Source organism: Phalacrocorax aristotelis, chromosome 23, assembly GCF_949628215.1.
Source record: "Phalacrocorax aristotelis chromosome 23, bGulAri2.1, whole genome shotgun sequence".
NCBI classification, from domain to species: Eukaryota; Metazoa; Chordata; class Aves; order Suliformes; family Phalacrocoracidae; genus Phalacrocorax; species Phalacrocorax aristotelis.
In genome coordinates, this window is record NC_134298.1 from 5,863,163 (window position 1) to 5,887,973 (window position 24,811).

General features: G+C 56.5%; 1 protein-coding gene across 1 annotated transcript; it reads left to right on the top strand.

The window, feature by feature from the left end:
* The first annotated feature begins 1,233 nt into the window (after positions 1–1,233).
* SOCS7 (suppressor of cytokine signaling 7) lies at positions 1,234–24,549 on the top strand. The gene is given in 12 exon segments (XM_075116986.1): positions 1,234–1,516; positions 1,518–1,602; positions 1,604–2,211; positions 7,513–7,577; positions 10,730–10,834; positions 11,665–11,766; positions 12,616–12,746; positions 13,177–13,345; positions 17,132–17,260; positions 20,020–20,155; positions 20,514–20,671; positions 20,963–24,549. Coding segments are annotated over 11 exon segments (1,827 nt in total). The 5' UTR covers positions 1,234–1,340; the 3' UTR covers positions 20,635–20,671; positions 20,963–24,549.
* The last annotated feature ends 262 nt before the right edge of the window (positions 24,550–24,811 follow it).

The following is a 24,811-nucleotide window of genomic DNA, read 5'->3' on the forward strand; positions in this document are numbered from 1 at the left end:
CGCCTGTTTTCCTCCCTCGGTGATGCCAGAGCAGACGTCACCAGCTACAAAACATGTTCATCTGCTGGCGTTGCCTGCCCAGAGCCCCCCCGGCCCCCCCCCCGCCTCCGTGCTCCCGCTCGGGGCAGACCGCAGTGCCAGGGAGCCCCCCACCCTGAGTCCCGTGGGGACCCCCGCACCCTGGCCCCCTCGGGCTGGCCATGATGCAAGCGCATCCTGATGGGAAGCCATGGCAACGGGGCTGGGAATTTTTCTCCCAGCATCCCCCTCCCCGCGGCCTTCTCTGTAGCCCGGGGGGGCCAAAAGGTTGCCCGCTGCTTCCCCATATGGTCCTGGGCTTCAATCCCGCAGCACCAGGTGTCCCCCCCGGCCATGGGATGGAAATGGGGAGGATGGCACACACACGGATGTCCCTGCGGGGCTGGGGGTGGCAAGTGCGGTCTGGGGGTCAGCACAGCACGGTCCCCATGGCAGGGCCCGATGCCCAACCCCTCCCCCAGGCTGGGGGATCACGTCCTGGGTCCCCACGCAGCACTGCCCTCGTTGTAGAGGGGAAACTGAGGCACGGGAGGCTGCTCAGCCTCCCCACACCTCCCCCCCCGCCTGAAGCAAAGGTGACTTCCCTCTTCACCAGCCCCCACGCAGGTGTGGGGAGAGCTGGTTCCCCTTCCCCTCTCCTCCGCTGGGGCGTGCTGCCTGCAAGAACCGTGCAAGAGCTGTGCAAGAGCCGTGCTGCAGCTGTGCAAGGGCCGTGCTGCAGCTGTACAAGGGCTGTGCAAGTGCTGTGCAAGAGCTGTGCAAGGGCTGTGCAAGTGCTGTGCAAGAGCTGTGCAAGGGCCATGCTGCAGCTGTGCAAGAGCTGTGCAAGAGACGTGCAAGAGACGTGTTGTGCCTGTGCAAGAGCTGTGTAGAGCCGTGCTGCAACTGCGCAAGAGCCGTGCAAAAGCCATGCTGCAGCTGTGCAAGAGCCGTGCAGGGCTCGCAATACAAAGGTGCCGGGCGCTCGTGCCTCAGTTTCCCCTACCACACCCCGCCGTAACGGGAGGAGCGTCCCCCCCGCCCCTCGGCCCCCCAACCCGTGTCCCCCCGCCCGTGGGTGCCGGCCACCCGCAGCCGGGTCTGGGACTACCGGGAGGCGAGGGGGCGGGACCTGGAGGGCGGGGCGGGGCTACGGCCAGCGGGGAGGCGTGTCCAGGGGCGTGGCCGGCGGCGGAAGTTGGGGGGCGTGGCGGCGCCGGGCCGTCGCCGCGGAGGAGGGAGGGGGCCGTGGCGGCGGCGGCCGTGCGAGGGCGGCGGCCCGGTGCGGCCCGGTCCCGGCGAGCCATGCGGCGGCCGTAGCCATGCAGCGAGCCGAGCTGCGGGAGGGGGAGGCGGCGGCCGCGGCCTCCTACCGGGTGCTGAGCCGCCTGCTGGGCTATGGGGCCGGACCGGAGGCGGGCGCGGCGGGCGGCGCCGTTACCGGCGCGGCGGGAGCGGGGCCGTTGGGCCCCGGCGGCGGGCGGTTGCCGACAACGGCGTTACCCGGGCGGCGTGACTCTGCGGGCCCCGCCGCCGCAGCTGATGGTGTTCCGCAACGCGGCGGAGGGGAGGCCCGGCGAGGAGGGCGGCCCCGGCGGCGGGAGGCGGCGGCGGCGGCGGCGGGGGGGGCGGCCCGGCGGGCGGCGGAGAGCTGCTCTGCCCGCGGCACCGCTGCGCCCTGGAGCCCAAAGCGGCGGCCCGGTGGGGGGCCGGGCCGGCGGGCGGGCTGGAGCTGCAGCTGGCGGCGCTGGGGCTGCGGCCGGGCGGGCTGGGCGCGAAGGGAGCGGCGGGCTGCCCCTGCCCCTGCCTCGGCCCGCCGCCCCCCGCCGGGCCCGCCGCCGAGGAGACCAGCGACGCTTTGCTGGTGCTGGAGGCCTTGGAACCGGACGAGGCCGGGAGCTGCTCCGAGGAGGAACCGGCTTCCCCCGGCCGCGGAGCCGCCCGCCCCGTCGGGAGAGGAGCCGCCGGCCCCGCGCCGCCGCCCGCCGCCGCCGCCCCCGGGGGAACCGGCGGTAGGAAGGGCTCGCTGAAGATCCGCCTCAGCCGCTTGTTCCGCACCAAGAGCTGCAGCGGCGGCTCGGCTACCGGCGACGCCGCCGCCACCGAGGGTCGGCGTACCGGGGAGCTGCCCGCCTCGGCCGGCAGCCTGACCGACGTCTGCGGGGCCCGCGGCCGGGAGCAGGAGGCGGGCAGGTACGGCAACGGGAGCGTCCCCCCGCCCCGGGCTGGGGGTGTCCGGTGGGGTGGGTTTGGGTCCGCAGGAGCAGGTTGTGGGGAGCAGCCGCCCGCCTTGGTGGCAGCCGGGAGACCTTGGGGGTTGTCACCGGTGTGACAGCGATGGTGTGGCCCCGTAGCACGGGGGGAGAAGGGGTGCCGGTGCCGTGACTCCTTGCTGGGGGTGGAGAGTGACCGTGAGGGACGGGTGCCATCCCACAGACGGGCACTGTGGCCGTCTGTTGGCTCCGAGCTGGGCTCGGCAGCTGCCAAGGCCTCGCCTTTCCCATGGGGTCAGCGAGCACGGCTGGAGCCCGGGAGAGGCAGGCAGGGGAGGATATGCTGCCCTGGGCCCCCCATCCGCAAAGGGGATGTCGGAAAACCACCCAGGAGCGGGACCGGTGAGGTGGCGGGTGGCTCGGATGAGCCACTGGAGCCCTGGGGTGCTGCAAGTGCCAGCCAAGCGAGGAGGTGGCGTGCCATGGGCACGGGCCCTGGTGACACTGCGCTGAGACCCAGGGAGCTGGTGTTTCCTCTTGCCCTCCCGCATCTTGCAGAATGATTTCCTGAGGCTCCTGAGCGTCGCGGTCGGGCTCCGGCCTCAGTGGTGGTGGGTGCTGCCACGGGGGCTCTGCTCTCCCGGTGCTCCACGGCAGGAGGTGGCTGGAGGAAGCATTGGCAGCCAGAGGTTGGCTGGGTCATGTGTTGGGTTGGAGGGACAAATCCTGGGACCCCGTGAGCCCTCCCTGTTCCTCAGCCCTGTTCCATCGACTCCGGCACTCCTCGGCTGCTCACCCTGCTCCAGCCCCGTGTTTTAGCAGAAGACATGAGCTGCTCGATACCAGCTGAGGAGGGTAAAGGAAGGGCTGGTCTGTACCTGCTGCCTAGGCTCTGGTCAGGGTGGGTCTCCTGTGCTCCAAAAACCACTTGCTGTAGCATTTCTAGCAGCAGAACTGAAATTTCTCATGGAGGAGGCAGGGAGAACCTGCCCAAGGTCTCTGCAGCCAGCCCGGGAGCAGCATTAAATAATTGAATGGACTGAGTATTACAGCACAGCCCTTTCCCTGTGGGGTTAATTAACCTTGTGTAAGGTTTCTGGGCTGCATTGCCTCCTCAGTGCACCTGAAGACCTGTTGATGGGCAAGCAGGAAACGTTCTCCAGGCTTGCTCGGAAGATGCTGACCTTGGGTCAGTGCAACCCACAGCACTGGGTTGTGGTGACCGTGCACTTCAGCAGCCCAAAAGGCAGCCAGGCTGTAGCGGGGGCCAAAATTACTTCTCCTTTGAAGCAGAGGATGGCTTCTGAGATGGGGCAGCCTCGGCTCCTGTGTCAGCTCCCAGCCCTGCAGCTGGTCAGGGTGTTTGGGTTCTCCCTAGAGCTCGTGTGCCCGCGAGGAGCCTTGCTTTTGCATGTGGGGTGCTGAAGCAGTTTTATACAAAGGCTTAATTCCCCACAAATGACTAAATAAGCCTCAAACGGTAGCGAGTTGCCTGTAATAACGCAATGTTTTGCTAATGGGCTTGTGGTTTATTTGGTCCTCGCACCTGACAAGAGCGAGGAGTCCCCAGGACGTCCCAGCGCTGGGATTAGGAGGTGGAGAGTTGGCAGTCAGGTCTTAGCAGGTCAGGAGCAGAAAAGCACTGTATCGCTGCCTGGGTCTTCCCTCTGGTCAGGGAGTTTAATGGTCACTTCTCGTGCTCCGGCATCGTGCAACTCCGCCGTGCTAATTAGGCGGTATTTTAGCAAAGGTTACTTCAAGGTGCCTGATGCAGCAACTCTTGTGGTTCAGGGACGACTTCGCTGCTTCCAGTTCCAGGAGTCCCCTCCTGCTGACGAGGGCTGGAGTATTTGAATGATGCTTTTTGCTCCCATGGGCGTGCGTGGTGCTGGCACCTCTCCTGCCGGGAGGCTGCGCCTCGATGGGACGGTCCCTGCTGGCCCCGGAGGTCTGGCCCCGCTTTCATCAGTGAGGATGAATTGTTTGGGATGCTGGGATGCCCGTGCTTTCGTGAGCAGGTTAGACAGTTTAGCTAAGCCGGGCTTGCTGGGAAGTGACCATTTGGTGTCAGCAGATGCTGTTTTTCTTTCCCTCTCCTTTCCCAGCTGCCCTGGTCCCTCAGTTCAGAGTTAAGTAGTGCAGCAAGTTGATTTTCTGCTGTGGTCTCTGCTAGACTTAATGCCACGCTAAGAAAGCTGTTGGCTACTTTGCACCCGTCTTCATTGTTTGACTGGGCAGGAAAAAAACCCTTTCCTTGGTTCTGCTAAGAGCTGGTGGTTGTTGCCTCGCAGTGTGTGGCCCCCACTAACAGGGCATGGGTCTGGTGTTCACCGTGAGTCGCCACTGCAGTCGCTTGTGGCTGACGAGGCGGGCTCAGAGCAATATTTAGGTTAATTCATGGCTCTGCTTGCTGTCGAGCTCTTGTTCCTGACCCTCAGGTCTCTGCGGGGTGGTGGTGAAGGGTGCTCCCTCGGTCTGCGGCGGGCGTTAGCTAGTCTGGCTCTTTGCTTCTTGCAGTGCTTAAAAAAAAAGAATTCCTGGTACTTGGAGTTGCTGCCCAAGCTTCCCACCGTGCTGCTGGTCCTGCAGGCAATGCGGTGCAGCTTCGCCTCCCGCCTGCGGCAGCAGTTAGGAAGGAAACCAGCCCCATTATCTAAAATCAATAGCTGGGCTCTGCTGCGCTGCAAGAGGCTAAGAAACTAAATGTGGGGATGCCAATGTGCAGCTTCTCACCCTGGGCCTGAGTGTTGATATTTAAAGGTTGCATCAGTGAAATGGCCTTTTTTTGGAAGCGATTTGTACTGCAGAGGTAATCGGAGGGAAAGGGGATGGGGTCAGGCACCAGTTCTGCAGGTGGATGGGGGCAGGCATGCCTGGGCTGCAGCCGCTTCTGCTGCAGATCGCGTGCCAGGCTGGCACCCAGCTCTGTTAAGTTAGCCGTACGGATGACCTAGGGTTTTTTAACATGTCTGTACTATTACCTGCATAAGGTAGCCCGTTGCCAGCCTCAGTGGCCGGGTAAGACTTGCCTTAGTGTTACCAGGGCAGTGCTTTGGGATCAGCGAAGGCAGCACGGGGCAGCTAAGGCGGTAGCCGCAGCTATTGCAGAACTGGTGGGTAACTGACCCTAAAACCCCTTATTTGCTGGAGCTTGAGGGGTTTCCCAGTTCTGTGCGTGCCCGAATCCGTGCAGAACCTGTCCGCAGTGTTCCTGAATGGCGATGCCCACCTTTGCCAGCTCTGCAGGGCTGCGCTGATCCGATGCAGCAGCGATCAGGTACTGGTCACGCGTAATTACTTCTCTGTGGGTTTCAGCATTATTTGGAGATGGCTGCAGGAGGAGGAGGAAGTGTGGAAGCACGTTATTTTGGTGGAGACTGAGTTGGGAAGTGGAGGATTCAGTCCATGCGAATCGCTTCTTGCTCTCGCTCTGCTGCTGATGTGAGCTTGCTAGATACGAGAAATCTCAGAAATCAATGGCTGTAAAATGTTGGCATAAAATGTAGCTGTTTTGGTAACAGCAAAATGCCAGCAATGCTCCTTTCCGTCTGGCTTAGTGGGTGGGAACGGAGCTGTTACTATATGATAAGGTTAGTTGATATTAGTCCAGAAGTGTAATTTTGTGTGTGTCTGGCTGATAATTGGTGAATTGTTCTTCTTCGGGGGAAAAAAGTCAAACCCTCAAATAGGTGCAAGAGCCTTAAAATAAAAACACTTCCAAACATTTTAATGGGATTTTATATATCAGGATGATGGGTGCTCTTAGTATTTTTATTTGCAGACTTATAGTATCGAATGTTCATTCACAGCTGTGTGACCTGGTGACGTGTCTGGACACAAACAAGAGAAGCATTTGGTCTGCCCTGGGAGAAGATGAGGGTGCACCCATCTGCGCTGCACTCCCAGGGCTCTTCAGCACGGCAATATGGGACCGGAGCTCGGGTTTCTTCTCCCTGTAGGGCAGCTGAGGTGCATCTGCTCGGTGCAATCCTTCCTGGAGGGTGGCAGTCCTTGCTCAGAGCTGGTTTCATCTGAAGCTTTGTCTGGGTTTCGCAGGAGGCTGCGAGCGGAGCTGGGCTCTGAAGCACAAGACAGGTTTAAGGTTCAGGGTCAGCCGCTCGCTGGGAGGAGGTTGGTGAGGAAGACATCCAAGAGGAAGAGTGTCAGCCCTGTAACAGCCTGCTTGCAGTGGGTGTTCTGGGTGGTGAGTAGAGCTGGTCTCTGAGTTCCTGTAAATCTTGGTGGTGCCGTCGCTTGCCTGGATGCCACAGGACCAGTTTCTCTGGCCAGCATGGTGAAGCTGCACCGTGTAACTCGGAGTAACCCTGTCTGACCCAGCACGGACCTGCAGGCTGCTACGGGCTGCCCAGCGCTGGGGTGGGCATTGCACGACATACGGTGGATGCTGGAAAGGCCTTTGTCAAAGCTGTGGCACGTGAGAGCTGCGCTGGTGCTCAGCTTTGTTCTCGTGCTCCCCTCTTAGGTGGGAGTGGGTTTCTGGCACCGAGGAAGCGTTTCTCTACTCACCTCAACCACAGATTCAAGTCCTGGGGGTGCCATACTCCGTGCCTCAGTTTACTGGCATTTTCTTTGCCTAGATCTGGATAAGGCCCTTCAGCATTGCAGTAGGGAAGGCGCTGGAAGGAGTGGTTTTGTGTGGGGAGAGCACAGGGCTGGCTACGGCGTTGTTATAAAACTCTTGGTTTGGAAAGCAGGCTTCACGGGAACTGCTGGTAATGCCGGGTCCTCACCAGAGGTGCGTTTTCAGCTGTTTCCATACATCTCACCGGCTCCGGGTTTAGCTCGCCTACCCTTCAGCTGCATTTTGAATCCCTCTGGGGAGACGGTGTCCTCCGAACGCAGCGCGAGGGCATTCGATGCGCTCGCTCTAGGCACAACCCCTAATTGCACAGGGACCCAACCTGTTTGTCGAAGGCATTTGGCAATGCCTGATCTAGAGAAATAGCACGATGTCTGTTGTGAAAGAGCTCCTTGGCTCTGGTTACCATACTTGCTTGGGGTTTTTCTTTCCAAAGACTTTATTAATTACCTAGTTAGAGGTGTGCTTCATAGCAGGACAGAGACCTAGCTTTACTGGTTGACTGCCCTACTTAGGCCAAAGCACTGCTCTAGGAGCCGAATAAACACGCAGCGCTGAGCTGTCTCGAGCTTCTATAAAGAGTGGTGAAGGTTCTCCTTCACCATCAAATGGTGGTTTCTTCTGGTGGGATGTGCCGACTCTCCTTGTCTCTGCTAACTAGGTTTTTCTTATTTCCAATAGGAAACACAGACTGACAAGAACTCAAAGTGCCTTTTCCCCGGTTGTGTTCAGCCCCCTCTTCACAGGTAAGGATTTGAAACATTTACAGGATGGCATTTCATTTTGCTACGAAAAGAACAGCGTGCGCTCAGCAGATGCTGAGTGTTGCCTCCCCGTGCAAACCGGGACCTCTGGGAAGAGTTCCTCCGTCCTGCTTGGCCTCAAACCCTCAGCAAGAGGAGCTGCAAAGAACGTGGCTGTTGCCCGTCAGCATTTTGCAATTCCTCCTGTTGAAACGCAAGTTTGAGTCGTGCCCTCGGAGGGGAACGTCCCTCCTCTGCGCAGGGCTGTTTGCATCCGAGTTGTTTGGAAAATCCCCTATAGAGCAAGTGCAGTTCGGTGCTTCCCTCCCATGGTTTGCGAGGGGCTAAGACCAGCCCCGCTTCCCATCTGGACTGCACGCCGGTGCTGGCGGCCCCGCTGCACGACAGCTATGGGAATTGAAACCTCTTTTGTGGAGCACGACCTTCTTCTGCATGTTCCCCCCACCCCCTCCCCACGTCCTGCTGGTTTCTGACCTTCCCTTTTCTGCTAGGGTGGGGGGTGGGGCAAGCTGGCCGGTTTATAAATGGTGCGAGGGGGAAGTCCTGCTCTGCTGGTGGCTGAAAGCTGTAGAACTGAAAAGCTCCTCGTCATGGTCATGTGCCTCTTGTGGTGGGCTAATAGTCAAAACAGTTGTAGCCACAGGGCCTGGGGGCTTAATCCTGTCTCAAGACTCGAGAGTAGGAATGTACGGTCGGTCACAAGTTAGTGTTTATCAGCTGTGTGGAGCTTTACGTGGCTTGATAGGAAGATCACGTTCAAAATAAATTCATGTTGAGGGTCTTATTGCAGGGCAAAGGAATCAAAATATGGTTGTGTAGCGATAGCTGTGTTAGGAAGAGCCGGCGGGTGGAGCTGAAAGCCGCCTCTTGCTGCTGGCGTAGGTGTTTGAGAGCTGAGAGGGGCTGGAGAGCTCGGTTTGTGTTCCCGAGTAGGGTGAAGCTCTTTGGACAGCACCAAAGCCTTACTGAGAACTGGTTTAAATGTCAGAGAAGTGACCTTCAGGGCAGAGCATTAGGGTTCCCCAAGACTAGTAACTGGAAGCTGCTGGTCTGTTGCTGTGGTTTCTTGTAGCCCATTGAGCTCCTGCAGAAGTGGAGTCACTCCGGGGTAATTCAGCTGTGGTGCTTCTGGTTCCCTTCTCCATTCCCACACCCCTTCAGCTGATGTCCTGCTAGTGGGGCAGCAAGCGGAGGATGCGCTCCTTGCGTGATGCGACTGGCTTCCTCTAAGCGTCGTGTGCGTTTTATTTAGCAAATCAAGGCTGGTGAAGACAAAAGCCGCTTCTGCTGCTTTGTCAGCTGTTGCTAGGGGAAGTTGTGAGTATAAAATCTGTAATTCTGTGGGCTGGTGATGGGGGTACGTGGATATGTGTGCAGGGCTGCTTTCCTTCAAAAGAAACTAGGCTCCAGAACCTGGAGTTGACAAGTTTTTGCTTTAAATCTGTGAAATTGATTTGATTAACTGTTAGGTTATACTATTAACTGTTTTTAAAATTACCTATGTAAATTTTTTCTGGTTGCTGGAATACCAGCAGTGCCCTCGTAGGAGCTTTTCCTTTGCAGAAGACTGTTGAAGTGTCCCCAAAGTGAACGTCTGGATTTTAATTGCTTTGGTTTGTTGTTGACTTCTGCAGTCGTACGCAGCTGAGGACTTGGTTTCCTTAATGGCTGCTGTATAGAGGATTTCCTGTGACTGGGACCACCGAAGTGAGACAGAATTCAAATGTCTGGCCCAGCCTGCATGGTTTTCTTGGTGATTTGCTTTCAGGTTAGCGTGTGGGGTGGGCGAAGGTTTCTGGGACCGCCTTTCCTGACCTCTCCCCGGGCACCTCTCGCAAGCACTGGCTCCGTAAGTGCACCGCAGCCTGCCATTGCAGCTCCTGCTGCGTTGGGAAGGCACTGAAAGCTGAGCTACTGCAACCCCTCTTAGTCTGGTCATCTTTTGTTTTTGTTTGTACGAGACGAATGCAGCCCAGCCTACGTGGCCGCTTCATTTTCAGGGTGTGGAAATGAAAGAGTGGCTGCGTGTGTGTGCGCTCACACCCATAAGTCCCCCAGGGAGCAGGTGCCTTGGATAATAACCAACCCTAAATACCCCTCTTAACATGGCTTATTACTAGATAGGACTTTTAAAAGCAGAAGGAAGCTGAGTCAATATTGTCCTGTGTAATGGTCGGTAAATGCGTTGTCAGGTACCTACCATGAGGCGAGGGATGCCGCGTGCAGTATCTGGAGCAGAAGAGGAGTTCCCTGCCCACAGGAATTGAAATCTAAGGCAGCCAGATTTCGTTGTCCTTGAGACCATGGTTGAGGTGTTTGGGGTGATTGTGGGGTTGGTGCTTCATCAGAGCCTGTTTAGACTGATTTTTAAAATTTTTTTTAAAATGCCTTGGCTGTGGTAACACCACTCAGGGTCTCTCTTTGGGATTTGGGTGTTTTCCTTCTGACTCTATCTGTCCACTACTGAGGCTGATGCTTTGACCTTGATTTGATGACTTCATTTCTCTCCCATGATTTTAGACTGATTTTAAGCTTTTCCGTTTTTAAGTTAGAAGTCTTTGTGTCATTTTCTCCAAGCTGTATCCTGGACCCAGAGCCTTTAGGCTTCAGTGAATTCCAGCTATTTAATATAAAAGCCTCTCCAGCTCCCTTATATTAATTTTAAGAGCTGGTACCTTCATGGCCTTTAGGGTAAAAGGTATTTCTGTTTGTTCATCTAAGGCGTTGGTAGGCAAACTCAGACTGGCATTAATAGCATTGTCTGAGACCTGTGAAACCACTTCCCAGGACTACATAAAGTGTCAGCGCTGTGCACTGTTGAACTCGGTGCTGAAAAGGTCTCGCAGTGCCTTCCTCAGCACGTCCTCCTGGTGCTGGACTCGGGCGGGGTTCAGGCGCGCGTACGGGTACCTGTCGTTCCCGTCTGCCTGACCTCTGGGCTGCGGCAGCAGGGCCGATCGATGGCTCAGAAGCAGCGCCGCAGGGAAACTTGATTTGAAAACAGCTAATGAGATGGTCCTCCAAATCCTGCAGAGGTTACTGCCCCTTCCCCTCTGCCCCTGCCTCCCCGCGCTCGGCCTCTGCATGCCCCGGCGAAGGTGCAACACTAACAGTCTTGCTCCACCAACCTTCAGGTGAAACAGTGTCACTAGTGGACGTGGACATCTCTCAGCGAGGACTGACCTCCCCTCACCCTCCGACTCCACCACCTCCACCACGAAGAAGCCTCAGCCTGCTAGGTACCGTCCTGGAGAGCATCCTTTGCCGTGCGTCCCTACGGGAGTCTAGGAACCGTCCTCTGCCCTTGCGGGGACGGAGGAGGAGCATCCCGAGGGTCCCCAGCAAGGGGGCTCACTGCCTGCTCGTCTGGCCCCATAGCGCACCCGCTTGCCCTTCCCTGGCAGAGGATTTCTTGCTGTTCATTGAAATCTTCAGCATTTCTCTTAGGTCAGCCAGGAGGGGAGGGCGGTGGTGGAGCGGTGCGAGGTGGGACGTAACGTGCTGGTTTCACAGAGTTTCTGCTGCTTTCGGAAACTTCCCCCCTTCCTACCCATCGCCTAGGGAGGCCAATTCCCTTCTGTGCTCTGTAGTCAGTGGAAGTGGAGGCTCCCTGGGAGGCTGCTGCCCCAGGAGCCTGGCTGAGCTGCTCTACACCCTCCTCTGGAGGAGGTTCCGCTGAGCAGGAGCAGCTTAGGATGGGTGAAGTCAGCCTTAGTGAGCAGCACCTTAAACTGCAAGTCCCGTGTGCTGGGTCTGAGAGATCTCCTGTAAATGCCTGTCTCGTGCCGCAAGCTGCATGCGAGGAGCTAGCTGGGCTGGAAAACGTGCGCCTTCGCTCCCGGAGCGCGTGTGAGCGTGCATGTGTGTGTGCGAGGCTCCGAGCTGGGGCCAAGCGGCAGCAGCCACCCGCGCTCAGAAGCGAGAGGAGGACGGTGAGCTGCCGGTGGGAAGCTCCGTCTTCGCTTCTCCAGGCAGCGCCGAGCGCGGGTTTGCTTGGGCCGTGTTGTCCGGCGCAGAGCTCGCTCGCTTGCCTGTTTTCTGAACCTCTCTTGCCTCTGTTCTCTCCTAGATGATATCAGTGGGACGCTGCCTACGTCTGTCCTAGTGGGTCCAATGGGCTCCTCCCTGCAGTCTTTCCCTCTGCCTCCGCCTCCTCCGCCCCATGCCCCAGGTCAGCTTAGCTTTAGCAGCAAGGCTCTGGCTTCCCCTTCAGGGATCTGGACTTTGGGGGTTTCCTTGGTAAAATTTTAAGCTGCGCTTCAGGCTTGAAGAGCAAAGGTGCTGCCCGCATTGCCCACCCAGCGACACGCCGTCGGGCGCTGCTGAGCGCTCGGGCGCTGCTGTGTCAAGGCTCTGGTTTCCGTGTGATGTGGCTCTTGGTGCCCACGGTAGTTTTGCTGAAGTTTGCGGCTGTACTAGCTTTATCCTCAGTTCAACAGCTCCCATTTTCTCTGGTTCCTCTTGGGTTCAGCAGAAGCGCAGCCCACCCCGATTTGCACTGCGTCAGTGCAAATGAATTAAAAACCGTGTTAATGAGTGTCGGCAATGTCAGAAAAGAGCCGTGGGAGCAGGGCTCAGTGCAGGAGCCGCAGCTTTGACAGCCAGCCTGGTGTGCAGTCCAGCTGAACAGCACACGAGGGTGTTTCCTGTGCATTTACCCTTTTGCTTTCGGTTTCCTTCAGGACCCAGGGGGCTTTAACTGCCCCTTTTTCAGGACGTGTGTTCATTCCTTCCACTCTGTGCCGCCTGGCACTTCCCTTGCCTTCCCTCCGAGCTAGCGTAAGGAAATAGCAGGTGAAGGCACTGAGTCAGTCACCTTGGAAGAGCCAGGTAGTGCCTCCCACTGCGTCCTTCGCAGGGACGTTGTCCTTCCATGGGTCAGCCCAGCTTCCTCCTCCACGCCGCAGCTCTGCCCCCCCTGCCCTGACCTCTAGAGCCGTGCGAGGGGGGACGGGGCGGCTCGTTCTTGGGGTGAGCTCCTGGTGGGTGACCACGGCCTGGGCTGTCTCTCCCTCTGCAGATGCCTTCCCACGGATTGTCCCGCTGAGGCCGATGGAGGCGATGCCGGGCCAGCCTGCCCCGCACCTGCAGTGTCCGCTCTACCGCCCGGACTCCAGCAGCTTCGCAGCCAGCTTGCGAGAGCTGGAGAAGGTAACGGTAACGTGTCGGAGGGGGGTGGTGGCAGCCAGAAGGAGGAAGAGTTGCGATCTAGGCTCTGGTTTTGGGGACTGACCATCCCTTTTACAGTCTTGAGAGTGTAAGATTAGGGTAGGGCTGAAGAAAACCCTCCTGCCTTTCTCCCAGTGAGGTCTCTGAGTCTAGGAAAGCCTGTTGTACATGGGAGGAGTGTCATGGTCTCGTCTGTTCTTTCTCCACTTCTGGGTGTACGGGATGTGATGGCGTGCTCTCATCCAGGAGCAACGAGTCCCAGCCATCCATACTCCAGGGTGGATGCAACCAGGTGCTTCCATTTTGGCATTTAAAGGGGATTAAGAACAAGAGCATATCATACTGTGTTTGGTTGCTAATGAAAATCCATCTTGCTAGTACCTGCTGACGTTCTGGCTGTTTCTTTTCCTAGTGCGGGTGGTACTGGGGACCGATGAACTGGGAGGACGCAGAGATGAAGCTGAAGGGGAAACCGGATGGGTCCTTTCTGGTCCGAGACAGTTCTGACCCCCGTTACATCCTGAGCCTCAGCTTTCGGTCGCAGGGCATCACCCATCACACCAGGATGGAGCACTACAGAGGTAGGAGCCGCGGGCGCTTCTGGGGATGCTGCTGGCAGCGCAGGGCTGTGCCTGGGGACCAGCCTGATCGCGAGGTCCCAACACAGTGCTCTGGGCACAGGGCTGGCAGCAGCAGCGTGTCCTCATTCTTGCGTTGAGGTTCTGCAAGAGGCTTTAGAAGCTGCGTTGGACTTTGCGTCTTGTGCCTTGAGCAACGACCCTCCTTATAGCTCTGAAAAATTGGGGAATTCAAGAGTTCCCTGTGCCTGTTCTCAGGCCTTGCTTTGGAAAACTGGACTCGAAGAAAACGATGATGGCACGGTCCTTGCAATCCTGTGTCGCTGAGACGTGATATACAGCAAGAGCCATCATTCGTAGCTGTCAGTGCTTCCCAAAACGTAGCATGTTTCCCTGCGAGATGAGGAGTGATCTCTTGTTGTCGCAGCTCGTCCCCTTGCTGTGTTCTCCCCTTGTCCGAGGGATGCTCGGCGGTGGTACCACCTGCAGCCGGTCCCAGGCTGAGCCTTTAGCTCCACCGTGGTGGGCTTTTAGTCTGAGAACTCCTGGCACGCACTCCACGCCCTTTCTTCCTGCTGGGCTCCCCCTCCCGTGAGGGCTGCTTCTCACTTTGCCCACAAGCTTTGTCTGCTCATCTTCACGCGTGGTTCTCGTTATTGAACCCTCGTACAGACAGCTGTCCTCAGGCCGAGTGAAATGCCCGAGAGGCTGAATGCACAGGGCGGGAGGGGGGGAAGCTGCCCTGTAACCAGTGGGCAAGCTTTAATAACAGCTGCCTGTGGAGCCTTGTCATTAAATATGCCTGCAAATAATGGGTTCAGAGTCTTCACAGCCAACCTGCTGGAGAAAAGTGGTTTGCAACCTTTCACAGCAAAGCTCCTCTTTTCTTCCTTTTTGCCCTTGCCCCAGGGGTGCTGCTGCTGTTGTCTTCCACCTCTGCTAGCCAAACCCGGCAGCACTTCTGGTCTTGAGCCCCTCTGATGGAAAGGTGCCCCAGCATTAATTCTAGCCCAGTTAGAGCCAGTCCCCCCGTCCCTGACCATTGCGTAAGAAGGAAGGATTTTCATCATCCGGTCCTTACAGAAATTACAAGAAGCTCTTGCAGCTGGAGGAGACGTGAGGCTGCCTGTACAGTGGACACCTTTTCATAACTGAGTGTTGGAGCAAACTCCTCTTGCTGCTGCTCTGGTTTCTTATTTCGGGGCCCGGATACGTCCGTTCTCAGAGCTTCCTTAGCCAGGTGTCCTTCCCTTTCCTCAAGCTGCTGCAGGGGTGGAGGTTGGTGCTGCCACCTTCCCTAGAGCAGCACCCCCCAGCCGTGGCACCGCCTCGAGGACTCTGTTTTTGGGTGCAGCGCTTCAGCCTGTGTCGGCAGCCCCGTGCTCCCCCCCAGGACTGGCTGCCTTGTGCTGCGGCACCGTGGAAAACTGCAGACCTGAGCGCTTTGATAAACCAATGAAGATGACAAATGGTGGGGCTGGGGGAATGGTAGAGAGATAAATGCTTGACCTCCAGGTTTCAGGTAGATAAGAGGAAGAAACCGTAATTTCTTTGTCTCTATTTTCTTTAGGTGAGCTGGGGAGGCTGGTGTTTGTGCTTTGCCCTTTGCATCTCCTGGATGCTTTTAAGGGCTTGTTCAGATCCGAGGTACGCAAGCAGAATTACTTATGCTTGCTGATCCTGGATGTTATCAGGCGCTAACCCAGATTATTGCTCCCAAACTAGCCCGTGGCAGGGGTGAGAGGTATCTCTCCCAGTAAAGCCTACCAGACCGAGGTGTGGGGAGAGGACGCGTGTTTTAAATTTTGTGGGCTATATACAGCCCCTGTATTGCTGGTTCCCGTCCACCCTATAAAAAGTCGTGAGTGCTGGACATCCTACAGAGCCGCTTCCTCTAGTTTTTCTGTTACAGGTTGGTGCTGCGGAGCCTGTGATGCTGCTGGAGAAGCTGCTCCTCCAAAAAGTCCCTGGCTTGAAATACATACTTGGGTACCTCTGATTTGGCTACCCCTCCTCCTTAGCACAAATTCTTCACGTGGATGCAGGGTGTTTTCAAGTCACTCCGCTGCCTTTCTAGCTCTGGGTTACAGTGCCTGTGCAGATCAGGGGTGTCACACACCTCCTGCTGGAATCTGCCCCCCTGCAAGCGTGAGCCTGGGTCTGGCTCCTGGTGGGCTCTGTCCTAAACAGAGCCCTTGTTTTCCCATTTTCCTCCTCCTGGTGAAGCTCTGCTCTGTGTTGGCTCTTGCTGGAGCACTGACAAATCTGGAGATAGAGGGGGGGACGGAGAGGGATGTAGGCAGCGTTTTGGCAAGTGCGTTTTCGTGCAAGGGGGGGGTGTCTGGTTGCAGCACAAAGACATCATGAGACTGGTCTGGCTTGAGGCTTAAACTTAACCTATTTAGAGATCCGTAAACAGGTTAGAGGGCCTGCTTTCCCTGCGTTGCCCATCTCCAGTTGCATTGTTTGCCACTCGAGCTCGTCGCATACGTCACGTCAGGCAGTGGTGAAGGGAGGCCTGTGTCGGTGTATCGTGACCCTGGTTCTGGCTTGACAGTAATTTGAATTAAGGTGTTTGAAACATCTGGCAAGAACATGAAGCTGCTCCTACGCTTCCTTTGAAATAAGTGATCCTTGGCAGCCCCAGGGCTGGCAAAATAGGACTTCAGCACCTGGATCTTGGTTGACAGCTGGCCGAGCATGAGCCAGCAGTGCCCAGGTGGCCAAGGAGGCCACCAGCCCCCCGGCTTGTGTCAGCACTGGTGTGGCCAGCAGGAGCCGGGCAGGGATGGGGCCCCTGTGCTCGGCCCTGGGGAGGCCCCACCTCGAATGCTGGGCTCAGGTTTGGGCCCCTCGGGACAAGAAGGGCCTTGAGGGGCTGGAGCGTGTCCAGAGAAGGGCAGCGGGGCTGGGGCAGGGTCTGGAGCACAAGTGTGCTGGGGGCGGCTGAGGGGGCTGGGGGGGTTTAGCCTGGAGAAGAGGGGGCTGAGGGGAGCCCTTCTCGCTCTCTGCAGCTGCCTGAGAGGGGCTGGAGTGAGGGGGGGGCTGGTCTCTGCTCCCAAGTCACCAGTGACAGGACGAGAGGGAACGGCCTCAAGCTGCGTCAGGGGAGGTTTAGGTTGGATGTTAGGAACAATTTCTTCCCTGCCAGAGCAGTCAGGCCCTGGCACAGGCTGCCCAGAGAGGTGGGGGAGTCACCGTCCCTGGAGGTATTTAAAAGAAGGGTAGACGTGGTGCTTGAGGATATGGTTTAGTGCTGGACTTGGCAGTGCTGGGTTAGCGGTTGGACTCGATGATCTTAAGGGTCTTCTCCAACCTTAGAGATTCTATGATCACTGTTTTTACATTCCTCTATGCGTGGGCTTAACAGCTCTGATGGGCTGGCTGTCGTTGGGAGTGCTGTTAATGGGATACTGCGGAGGAGCAGGGGCATCTGCTAATGCTCTTTTTAAAGTATGTTTTGATGGTTTAAATTTTAGACCCAGCAGTGGTTGCAGGCTGTTTACTAGTTCAGGCAAGCATGACTTGTGGCCATGCTTGGGTTACAGCGGTCACGTTGTCATGTCGTTCTGCATCTCCTCGGCTCTCAGAGCACTGGTTCCGATGGAGCAGCATCCTTGCAAGCTGGTGCCGCTGGTGTTCCTTCTTAGTGCCCTGCCTTGTCCCAGCTCTACAAGAAGTCAGCCTGGGACATTCACCTGGTCTTTGAGAACATCAGACTCATGACTAAATGTCTCCTCTTGCCACCAGTGCTCCTATAACACAAAACCTTTTCTGTTCTCTTGGAAGGGACCTTCAGCCTGTGGTGCCATCCCAAGTTTGAAGACCGCTGCCAGTCTGTGGTGGAGTTCATAAAGAGAGCAATCATGCACTCTAAAAACGGGAAGTTTCTCTACTTCCTCCGATCCAGGGTTCCAGGTGAGTGTGGGGGATGTTTTGCGCTGTGATTAGCTGCTGGTCTGTCCTAGAGAGCCAGTTTAATGTGGCTTTGGTCTGCTACGCTCAGTGCCCTGCTCTGTATCCTTGTCCACTGACTTCTCAGAAGGATCCTTAGGAGCGGGTCTCTCACTCAGCAGCTGCACCACTTCCACGTGGTGGTAAGGAGACTTCCCAAACCTTTTCCAGGAGTATGGAAACGTAATGCCATCTCACACTATGACAAATGGAGCTGGAGACTGGAACGCTATTCCCTCAGCAAGCAATTATTTGGCTACTAAAACGCTGCTTTCTTCCTTCCCCCAGTCTCAGTACCGCTGTTCTTATGAACCACTCCGTGCTTTGTAGTTTCTCAGTTCTCCCTTAGCTGAGACCCACCTGGGGCTGTTGAGGGGAGAGACATTAAGCTTGAGTGTGTGGGAGTGTTTCCACGTGTGAGCTCAAAGTGAGCCTCGAGTGATAGATACTGTAGATTCAGAGTCCCTGGGGGGGACCGTGATGCCAGAGCCCATCAACAGGCAAGTGCTTGCAAGCAGCGAGGGAGTGTTAGCGCAGCTTTGAAGCGTGTTTGATTGCAGAGTGCTTAGTTCCCCATCCATCAGACTTTGGTTCCTTAAATGGGCTCACATCTCCCTCCTGCTAAATCTGGGCAGGCAACTGGACCAGTATCTTCTGTATCTGTTTTTTTTTTTTCTGGTTTTCACTCATCTGTCCTGGTGGACTGGAAAGCTAGCCAAAAAATCCAATGTGAAAGGAAGGCAAGAGTCTGCCAAACAGGCAGATATGCTGCTTGCTTGTGAGAGAGCAACAGTGGGGGACAGAATTTGGAGAGCGGATGAGCGGTGATGCTTTGAACAAAACACAGCAGGAATGGGAGCGCTGCCGTGGTGAGAGGGGTGGCAGCAGTGAAGCAGAGAGGGGCAGGACTGAGGAGAGAGTGAGGATTGTGGTAAATCTGCCAGTGAAATTCTAGTAAATTCGCTCCCTGGCCATGCTGCCATGGTGTCTGCGGGCCCTGGTGGTGACAGCGACCTCTCCGTGGCGCTGCAGCTTGGGGAGGGTTCGGCCCAAAGAGTTTCTGGTCTAGAAGAGAGGCTGGAGGGGAGGAGGGGTGGGATGTTCCCTCCTAGCAGCGCTGGAGTCACTGCCCAGATCTGTGCAGTGTTGCCCTCTGCTGCAGACACCGCCAGTAACTGGAAAGCTGATTTATAACATGGCCATGCTTTGGGGAGGAGAGGGATGTAAAGCTGGTTTTGTAATGTACCCTGCCTTCAAAAAATCCTTTCAACTTAAAGATACTTCACCTTCCTGATCCTGAGATCTCTTCCCTTGAAGAACAGGGCTTTTGAGGGTTTAGGACTCCAGGCGAATACCTTAGAAAGGACTTGCTCTAGAAAAATATCCTCGATAAAGACAATATCCCCCCCAAACAGCGCTGCGCACCTGCTGAGGGATCCCTTGCTGCCTGATCCCCCCTCTGAGCCGCCAGCCAGCTGTGCTGCTGGCTCCGCGTCCTGCACCTCTCCGTCTGGGTTGCAGCGTTGGACGTGGGCGCTTCTTAGAGCTTCTGTGCCTTGATCCTTGAAAAACAAAGTCTCGCACTGATGCCTGATCTTTAGTGGGGGAATATTTAGGATCTGCATCTCCCCAGTGTGCTCGTTAGTGCTGTTCTCCTGCTGAAATGTTAACTGCTGCTCAGAGGAGGGGGCTGTTTGCAGCTCGCATGTGGCTCCTGGCAGTGAGGCATGTGGCTAGCACAGCGCGCGGAGCTCGTGCTGCGTCCCTGTAGTCGCTGGCTGAGCTCCCAGAGGCTAATTCCTTTTTGGTAGGAAAATAAGAAGCGGGGGGAGAATCCAGCCTTCAATTGTTTGCTGTTCTTTGCTTTCTCAAAAGCTGGCTCACAGCTTCCTGAGCTGCCTGGAGCAGTTTTGAGCCCATCTTAGTGTGAAGAGCTTTCCCTTTTCCCCTTTCACTCCATTGCCCTCAGAGACAAGCCAGCAGGAGGGGGTTAGAGTGTAACTAGCTTTGAATCCTTCTGTAAAGACAGATAAAACCTTGTGCTGCGAACGAATCCGGCTCCCAAAGATCCTTCCTGGTGCTCCTGCCAATCTCTCGGTTGAGATTGATGCTCCTAACTTTGGGGGGGGGGAGGAGGTTGTGGGGCGGGGGGACGGCTGCATGCAACTCGCTGTCAGCCCTGCCAGGCTGCTCCCTGCGTGGGGAGCTGGCTCGAGCGGGGCTGCCGCCGCCCCTGCCTTTGTGCCCAGCCTCCTGACCCCAAGAATGAGCAGCTCTGGCGTAGCTTCAGCTGACCAAATCCCCCAGCTTTTTAATGCCTTGCTTAGAACTACCCAGAGGGTTATGCAGAGCAAAGCCTACGTGCTGGTCACGCTGCCTGGCCTCTCCTTCGGCTTTCTTCTGCATCCTTGCAAAACCCTGTTGCTTCTCTGTATAAAGTGATGCTTCGTCTGCTAGTCCTGGGAGAAGGGGGTGGTTAGGAGCTCGCAGAGTCCCAGGGCCTGCTTTTCCACAGAAGGCTGGAGATAATTTGCAGCCAAAGGGGTATCACGCCTGAAGGTTTGCCTCCCCAGTCCCAAGTGACTCCAAAGCAGTGGGCTCCTGGGGAGGACTGCTGTCGGGCACAGCCCTGCGGAGATCTCCAGTTCCCAAGAGCCAGCTTTTTCCTTTCTGAATCGGTAGCACTTCCTTTCTATTGTCTCCAATATTGCTTTTTTCCAAAGGTCTCCCTCCAACGCCTGTCCAGCTCCTGTATCCAGTCTCCAGGTTCAGCAATGTCAAATCCCTTCAGCACCTTTGCCGCTTTCGGATCAGGCAGTTGGTCCGAATAGACCACATCCCCGAGCTCCCGCTGCCCAAGTAAGTCTCGAGGACTGGCCTGGGGACGAGTGTCTCTGGTTTCCTCCCTGACCCTCGCCGCAGCAGGCAGCGAGAAGGCCTCTGTATCTGCAGCAAGGGCTTTGGGAGGGAAGAGTTGACTTCTTCAGCCTTGGGACAGCGAGATAAATGTCCTGTAGTGTGTAGGGGTGCCTGCGGGAGTGGTGACCGGCTCAGGAGTGAGGTGTTATCTGCTGGTGCCACAGCCCTGAGGTACAGGCTCCTGTCCCCGCTGGAGGTGACTGCACAGGGTGGGCTGGGGGAGAGGTTCTGCTCTTCCCTTGCGGAGGTTGGCATGGTTGTAGCTCAGGCTTAAAGCTTCCGCCTGTATCTTCCCCAGGCCCCTGATCTCCTACATCCGCAAGTTCTACTACTACGACCCGCAGGAGGAGGTGTATCTGTCGCTGAAGGAAGCTCAGCTCATCTCCAAACAGAAGCAGGAGCCTGAATCTTCCACGTAGCGAGGCTGCCTCGCCCACCTTGTTGCTGTCACTGATGGTAGGTGCGTGTGCGCTGTCCTGTGGGGTCAGACGTAAATCACTCTGTTCCCTCTGATCGCAAAGAAAGCGCAAAACCCTCCCAAAGAAGTCGTGGCTATTCAATCCGTGGTATTTTACCATTGCCCAGCTCTCCCTGGGGAGGGGAGCAAGGCTTCTGCTGCTTTCTCATGCGTATTTGTGCCCACGCAAGCCTGTGCTCGCTCTCGTGTCAAGCCGGCTGCTGTCTGGGGCAGATCCTGCCGTGCCAAGCAGGCTGGCTGATCCCTCTCCCGTCTCTCTTCCCCACTAGGAATTTGATTGTTGCCATCCTGTAGCCCGAGTCAGGCTGTGGTGGGAAGGAGGCATGTGATGGTGAAGCCTGCTTCTGCGGTGCCGCTTCTGCTCTCAGGCTCTTTCGTACAGAGAAGAGGGTTCAAGACTCCTAAGAAGCACAGCAGAACGGGAACAAGAGCCTCGGCTCCTGGCTGAGGAAGGGGGTCTCGGAGGCAGCTGAGCCCAGCTAACAGACTCCTCGCAGAACAAAGAATGTCATGGCACTATGTACAATTTTTTTTGAAAGTTTTATTTTTGATGTCTTTTTGTTTTTATTTTCAGCATGAGAAATACTGTCTTATGATCAGCTGAATTTTATTATCCTCCCTTGGAAACTTCAAGGTGGGGAGAGATAGAGAAGGGGACTCTCTAGGAAGATCATCTGCTCCAGGCATTATGGCAAGACTGTTCTTTGGCCCTCACTAAGAGGGGATGCAGCCAGAGAGCTGCTTGGAGGCAGACTGAGCCAGAATCACGTGCAGCTACGTGGAATAACCTCCGGGGAGCATGGAGCTCCGAACAGCGGGCAGCTGCACAGCTCTCCTGCTTTCTAGGGTTTGGGAGAAGAGGACTGGACCTAGTCTTGGGCAGCTGAGCTTTGCAACTGGTTTTGCCGGGTGGTCCTGTGTTTTTAATTCGGGTCCAAGGAAGGAAGAGCACGTGAGCCGTTTGGAGGTCCTGGAGCCTTCTGCCAAAGGGAATGGCTGCTGCTGCACTGGGGAGCAAGGAGTCGTCGTTCCCTTAGCAAACACTGGAAGATTTTGCTGAACCCCTGTGATAAGTGGAAGGAAGGTGGCAAAGATGTTGCTGTAACTATTGCAGCAGTCCATGGACCAAAGGTACTTGCTGTAGCGATCTCAGTTTTTCAGAGCTGTGGGACACACACTTCTACCCTTTCTCTGGCTGCGTCCAGAAGCTGTGAACAAAGAGGCTTTCTGTAGAGCTGTGAAGGATCCTGACCAGGAGCCGCTGGGGCATTAAGAGGCATCTTTGGGCTGACTTGGAGCCAGAAAGAGATAACTGAGTGTGATTCTGGAACGGCATCTGATCTCTTCGAGCTTGCTTGCTGCTTCCTTCCCTTCCTGGGGTGTCTGTGGAACCACAGCAGTTCAGAAATACCCGCCCCTGCCTTCAAATCCTGGTCTGCTGTTTTCACCCATTGCAGCAACTGCAAAGGGTTTGCATTTCATGGTTTAAAGTGATGCTGAGAAGTCTGGAGAAGCATCTTTCCTCCTGCATTTAAACAAGCAAACCTTCCTGTGCCCTCAACCAGAGTGAAGGAAACGCTCCATCCCGCAGCAGCGCGGTCTGAAAACGCGATGCTGCGTGTGGCCCAGGTAGCCAGATGTGAGGGTGGTGCCCTGTGGCCTGGCTGCAGTCGCTCAGGAGCTGCTCGGACTTTGGTCTTGCCCTGCAGAATGGTCTGTGTCCTTGAATTAGACGCAATTGTGTGGATCTTAAAGCAGCCTGGAAAAATTCTGATTGTCTGCCAAGCGTTGCTACGAAGGGTGCTAACAAATCCTGCCCTCCCTTTCTTCACCCTCGCCTCTGGCCTCAGTTTTGGTCTTGGAGAAAAAGTATGGGTGGCTTTTTTTTTTTTTTAAAAAAGGATTTGGCTTCCAGATGAAATGAATAACTAAGCTTCAAAATCTGTAGAAATACCTCATCGGACACTACTCGCTACTGACTCTGTGTTGCGTTGTTGGGGCAGCAGAAGGGGGAGCTGCCCCAAGACGTGCTGACCAGCATATCCCGACCTTTGATGAAATTGGAGCTAATCTAGTCTACAGCTACCATGTCCCCTCTGCGCGGGGACCAGCGTTCATCCCCCGCGCAGCCGCCGGGGCGTTTCCCCCCCCTCTCGGCTGCAGCCCTTCAGCTCGCACCAAGTTATCGGCGGAGCCTGCAAATAAATGCAAACGCTTCGACTAAAACGCACAGCACGTTGGGCAGATGTCATGGGTGGGGGGCGGGGAGCATCTGTACGTGTGCAGGTGAAACTTGAATATCCGCACGCCTGGCCCTGCTGCACCTCGGCTGTCCGTGTGCTTGAAGATTTGAATCTTCCAACTTATCCGCACGCTGGAAAGGAAAACCTTGCGGTGAGCCAAGCCCAGTCTGATGCCTGAAGTGTCCAACTCCGTGCCAGCGAAGAACAGTGCGCTCAGCACATGTGTCTCCTTTCCAGCTTCTCCCCAAAAAGAGACCCCGGAGGCAAGGACACGATGACGTGGGCCGGGGCGCGTGGATAGGCGTGAAATGGGGGGGCTGCGAGTCTCCCCTTGCTGAAGCCAGGGAGAAGCCGGTCCTCTCCCTAGTGTGATGGTAGTGATGGCATTTCCACGCCTTCCTTCCCTGTTCTGGGATGGAGAGGTGCAGGCTGCGTTTGGGAAGGGAAAGCAGCTGGCCTGGAGGGCAGACCAGGGAAAACGGGCGCTGGGAATCGGTGCAGACCCCGTCCTGTCGACGGTGGCCTCGGCCTGGGGTGAAAACGCACAACCCTGCTGTGCGGTGGGTCAGGAGAGCCGTCCCGCACCGCTCCATCCCCTGCCCCTCCGGGGAGCTCCCTGCGTACCCCCGGCGCTCCCCGCGAGGGTTGGGGGGGGTGGCTCTGCGGCTTTCGGAGCTGTTGAAGAAGCAGCCAGACTTTAGGGGCAATACTTGAATTACAGATATTTGGTCGGCTGTCGCTGTCCTCGGGAGGACTTCTCCCAACAGCCTGCTGGTGCTTCTGCTGTTACTTGAACCCTGTGCCCAGCAGGGCCAGCCCCCCCCAGTTTGGGGCCAGCGGCAGCGCTTGGGGTCCGCCTGCAGCAGCTGAAATGAGGGAGGAGTCGTGCTCTGGGGTGTTGGATAGGGGATGGTGGGACACCAGCGTGTCAGGCTGATGTGCCTGGTGTCAGCTGTAGCTGCGTGAGACCTATCGATCCGCAACCGCAGGAGCCGTGGGGTCAGCTCTGCCGCGAAGGTGGCAGATGCTCTTCAGCCTTCCCGGGGTCCTGCTCCACCTCTCCTTGCCCCAAGACAGCCAGGGGAGCTGGAGCGTGGTCAGTGCCAGCCTGCTGCCTCGCCCAATAGCACTGGACAGGATCCCAAGGTTAACTGTAGTTAACAGCCTTCTCTTGAAATCCGTTTAAAATAAAGCTGTTCCTAGAGTTCCTTCACATCTAGGTGTAAGGGGCAGGAGGGGCTTGATCTGCTGTTTGGCCGTGGAAAAGGTCCAGAGCTGCTGTTCCAAGGCTGGGTGTGAGTGGAGCAAGCAGAGTGGTCTCTGCCGAGGGCGTGAAGGTCTCTGTGGATGCGGGTGAGATCTCCAGGAGGTGCCTCGGTCCTGTCTCGCCAGCGAATGAGTCCCCATCCCTGTTTGTATCCTGCTTGGAGTGGTGGTGTAGGTTGGTTCTGGAGGGTGCTCTCATCCTGCTGATTTGGAATTTTTTTTTTATAGCCTCCTTTGTCCAACCTTGAATTCCGCAGAGGTGGTTGCTGTCTTCCTCCCCCTATCAGGGGCTGGAGGCAGATGGACAATGAAACAGACCATTAAAAACGACCAAAGCGCAGAAAGTACCTATGGAAAAAAGCTCCTTTTTCAGCTGGAGATGGTGCTTTCTCAGCTGGATGGGTGCAGCCTTCAGCCGTGCGTTGTACCCGGTTATCAGGTCGGCAAGGTCCCGCGGCGTGGTTTGCTCGAGCTGGCTGCTCTGTGCAGGGCCCCTGCTCCAACCCCTGCCGCCTGTTTCAAGGTGGGGAATGACCTGGTAGTCCTGCAGTGTGAAAATATGATAAGCCAGGACGTTTTCCTTGCGTGGAAGCTTTCAGCTCAGCATCG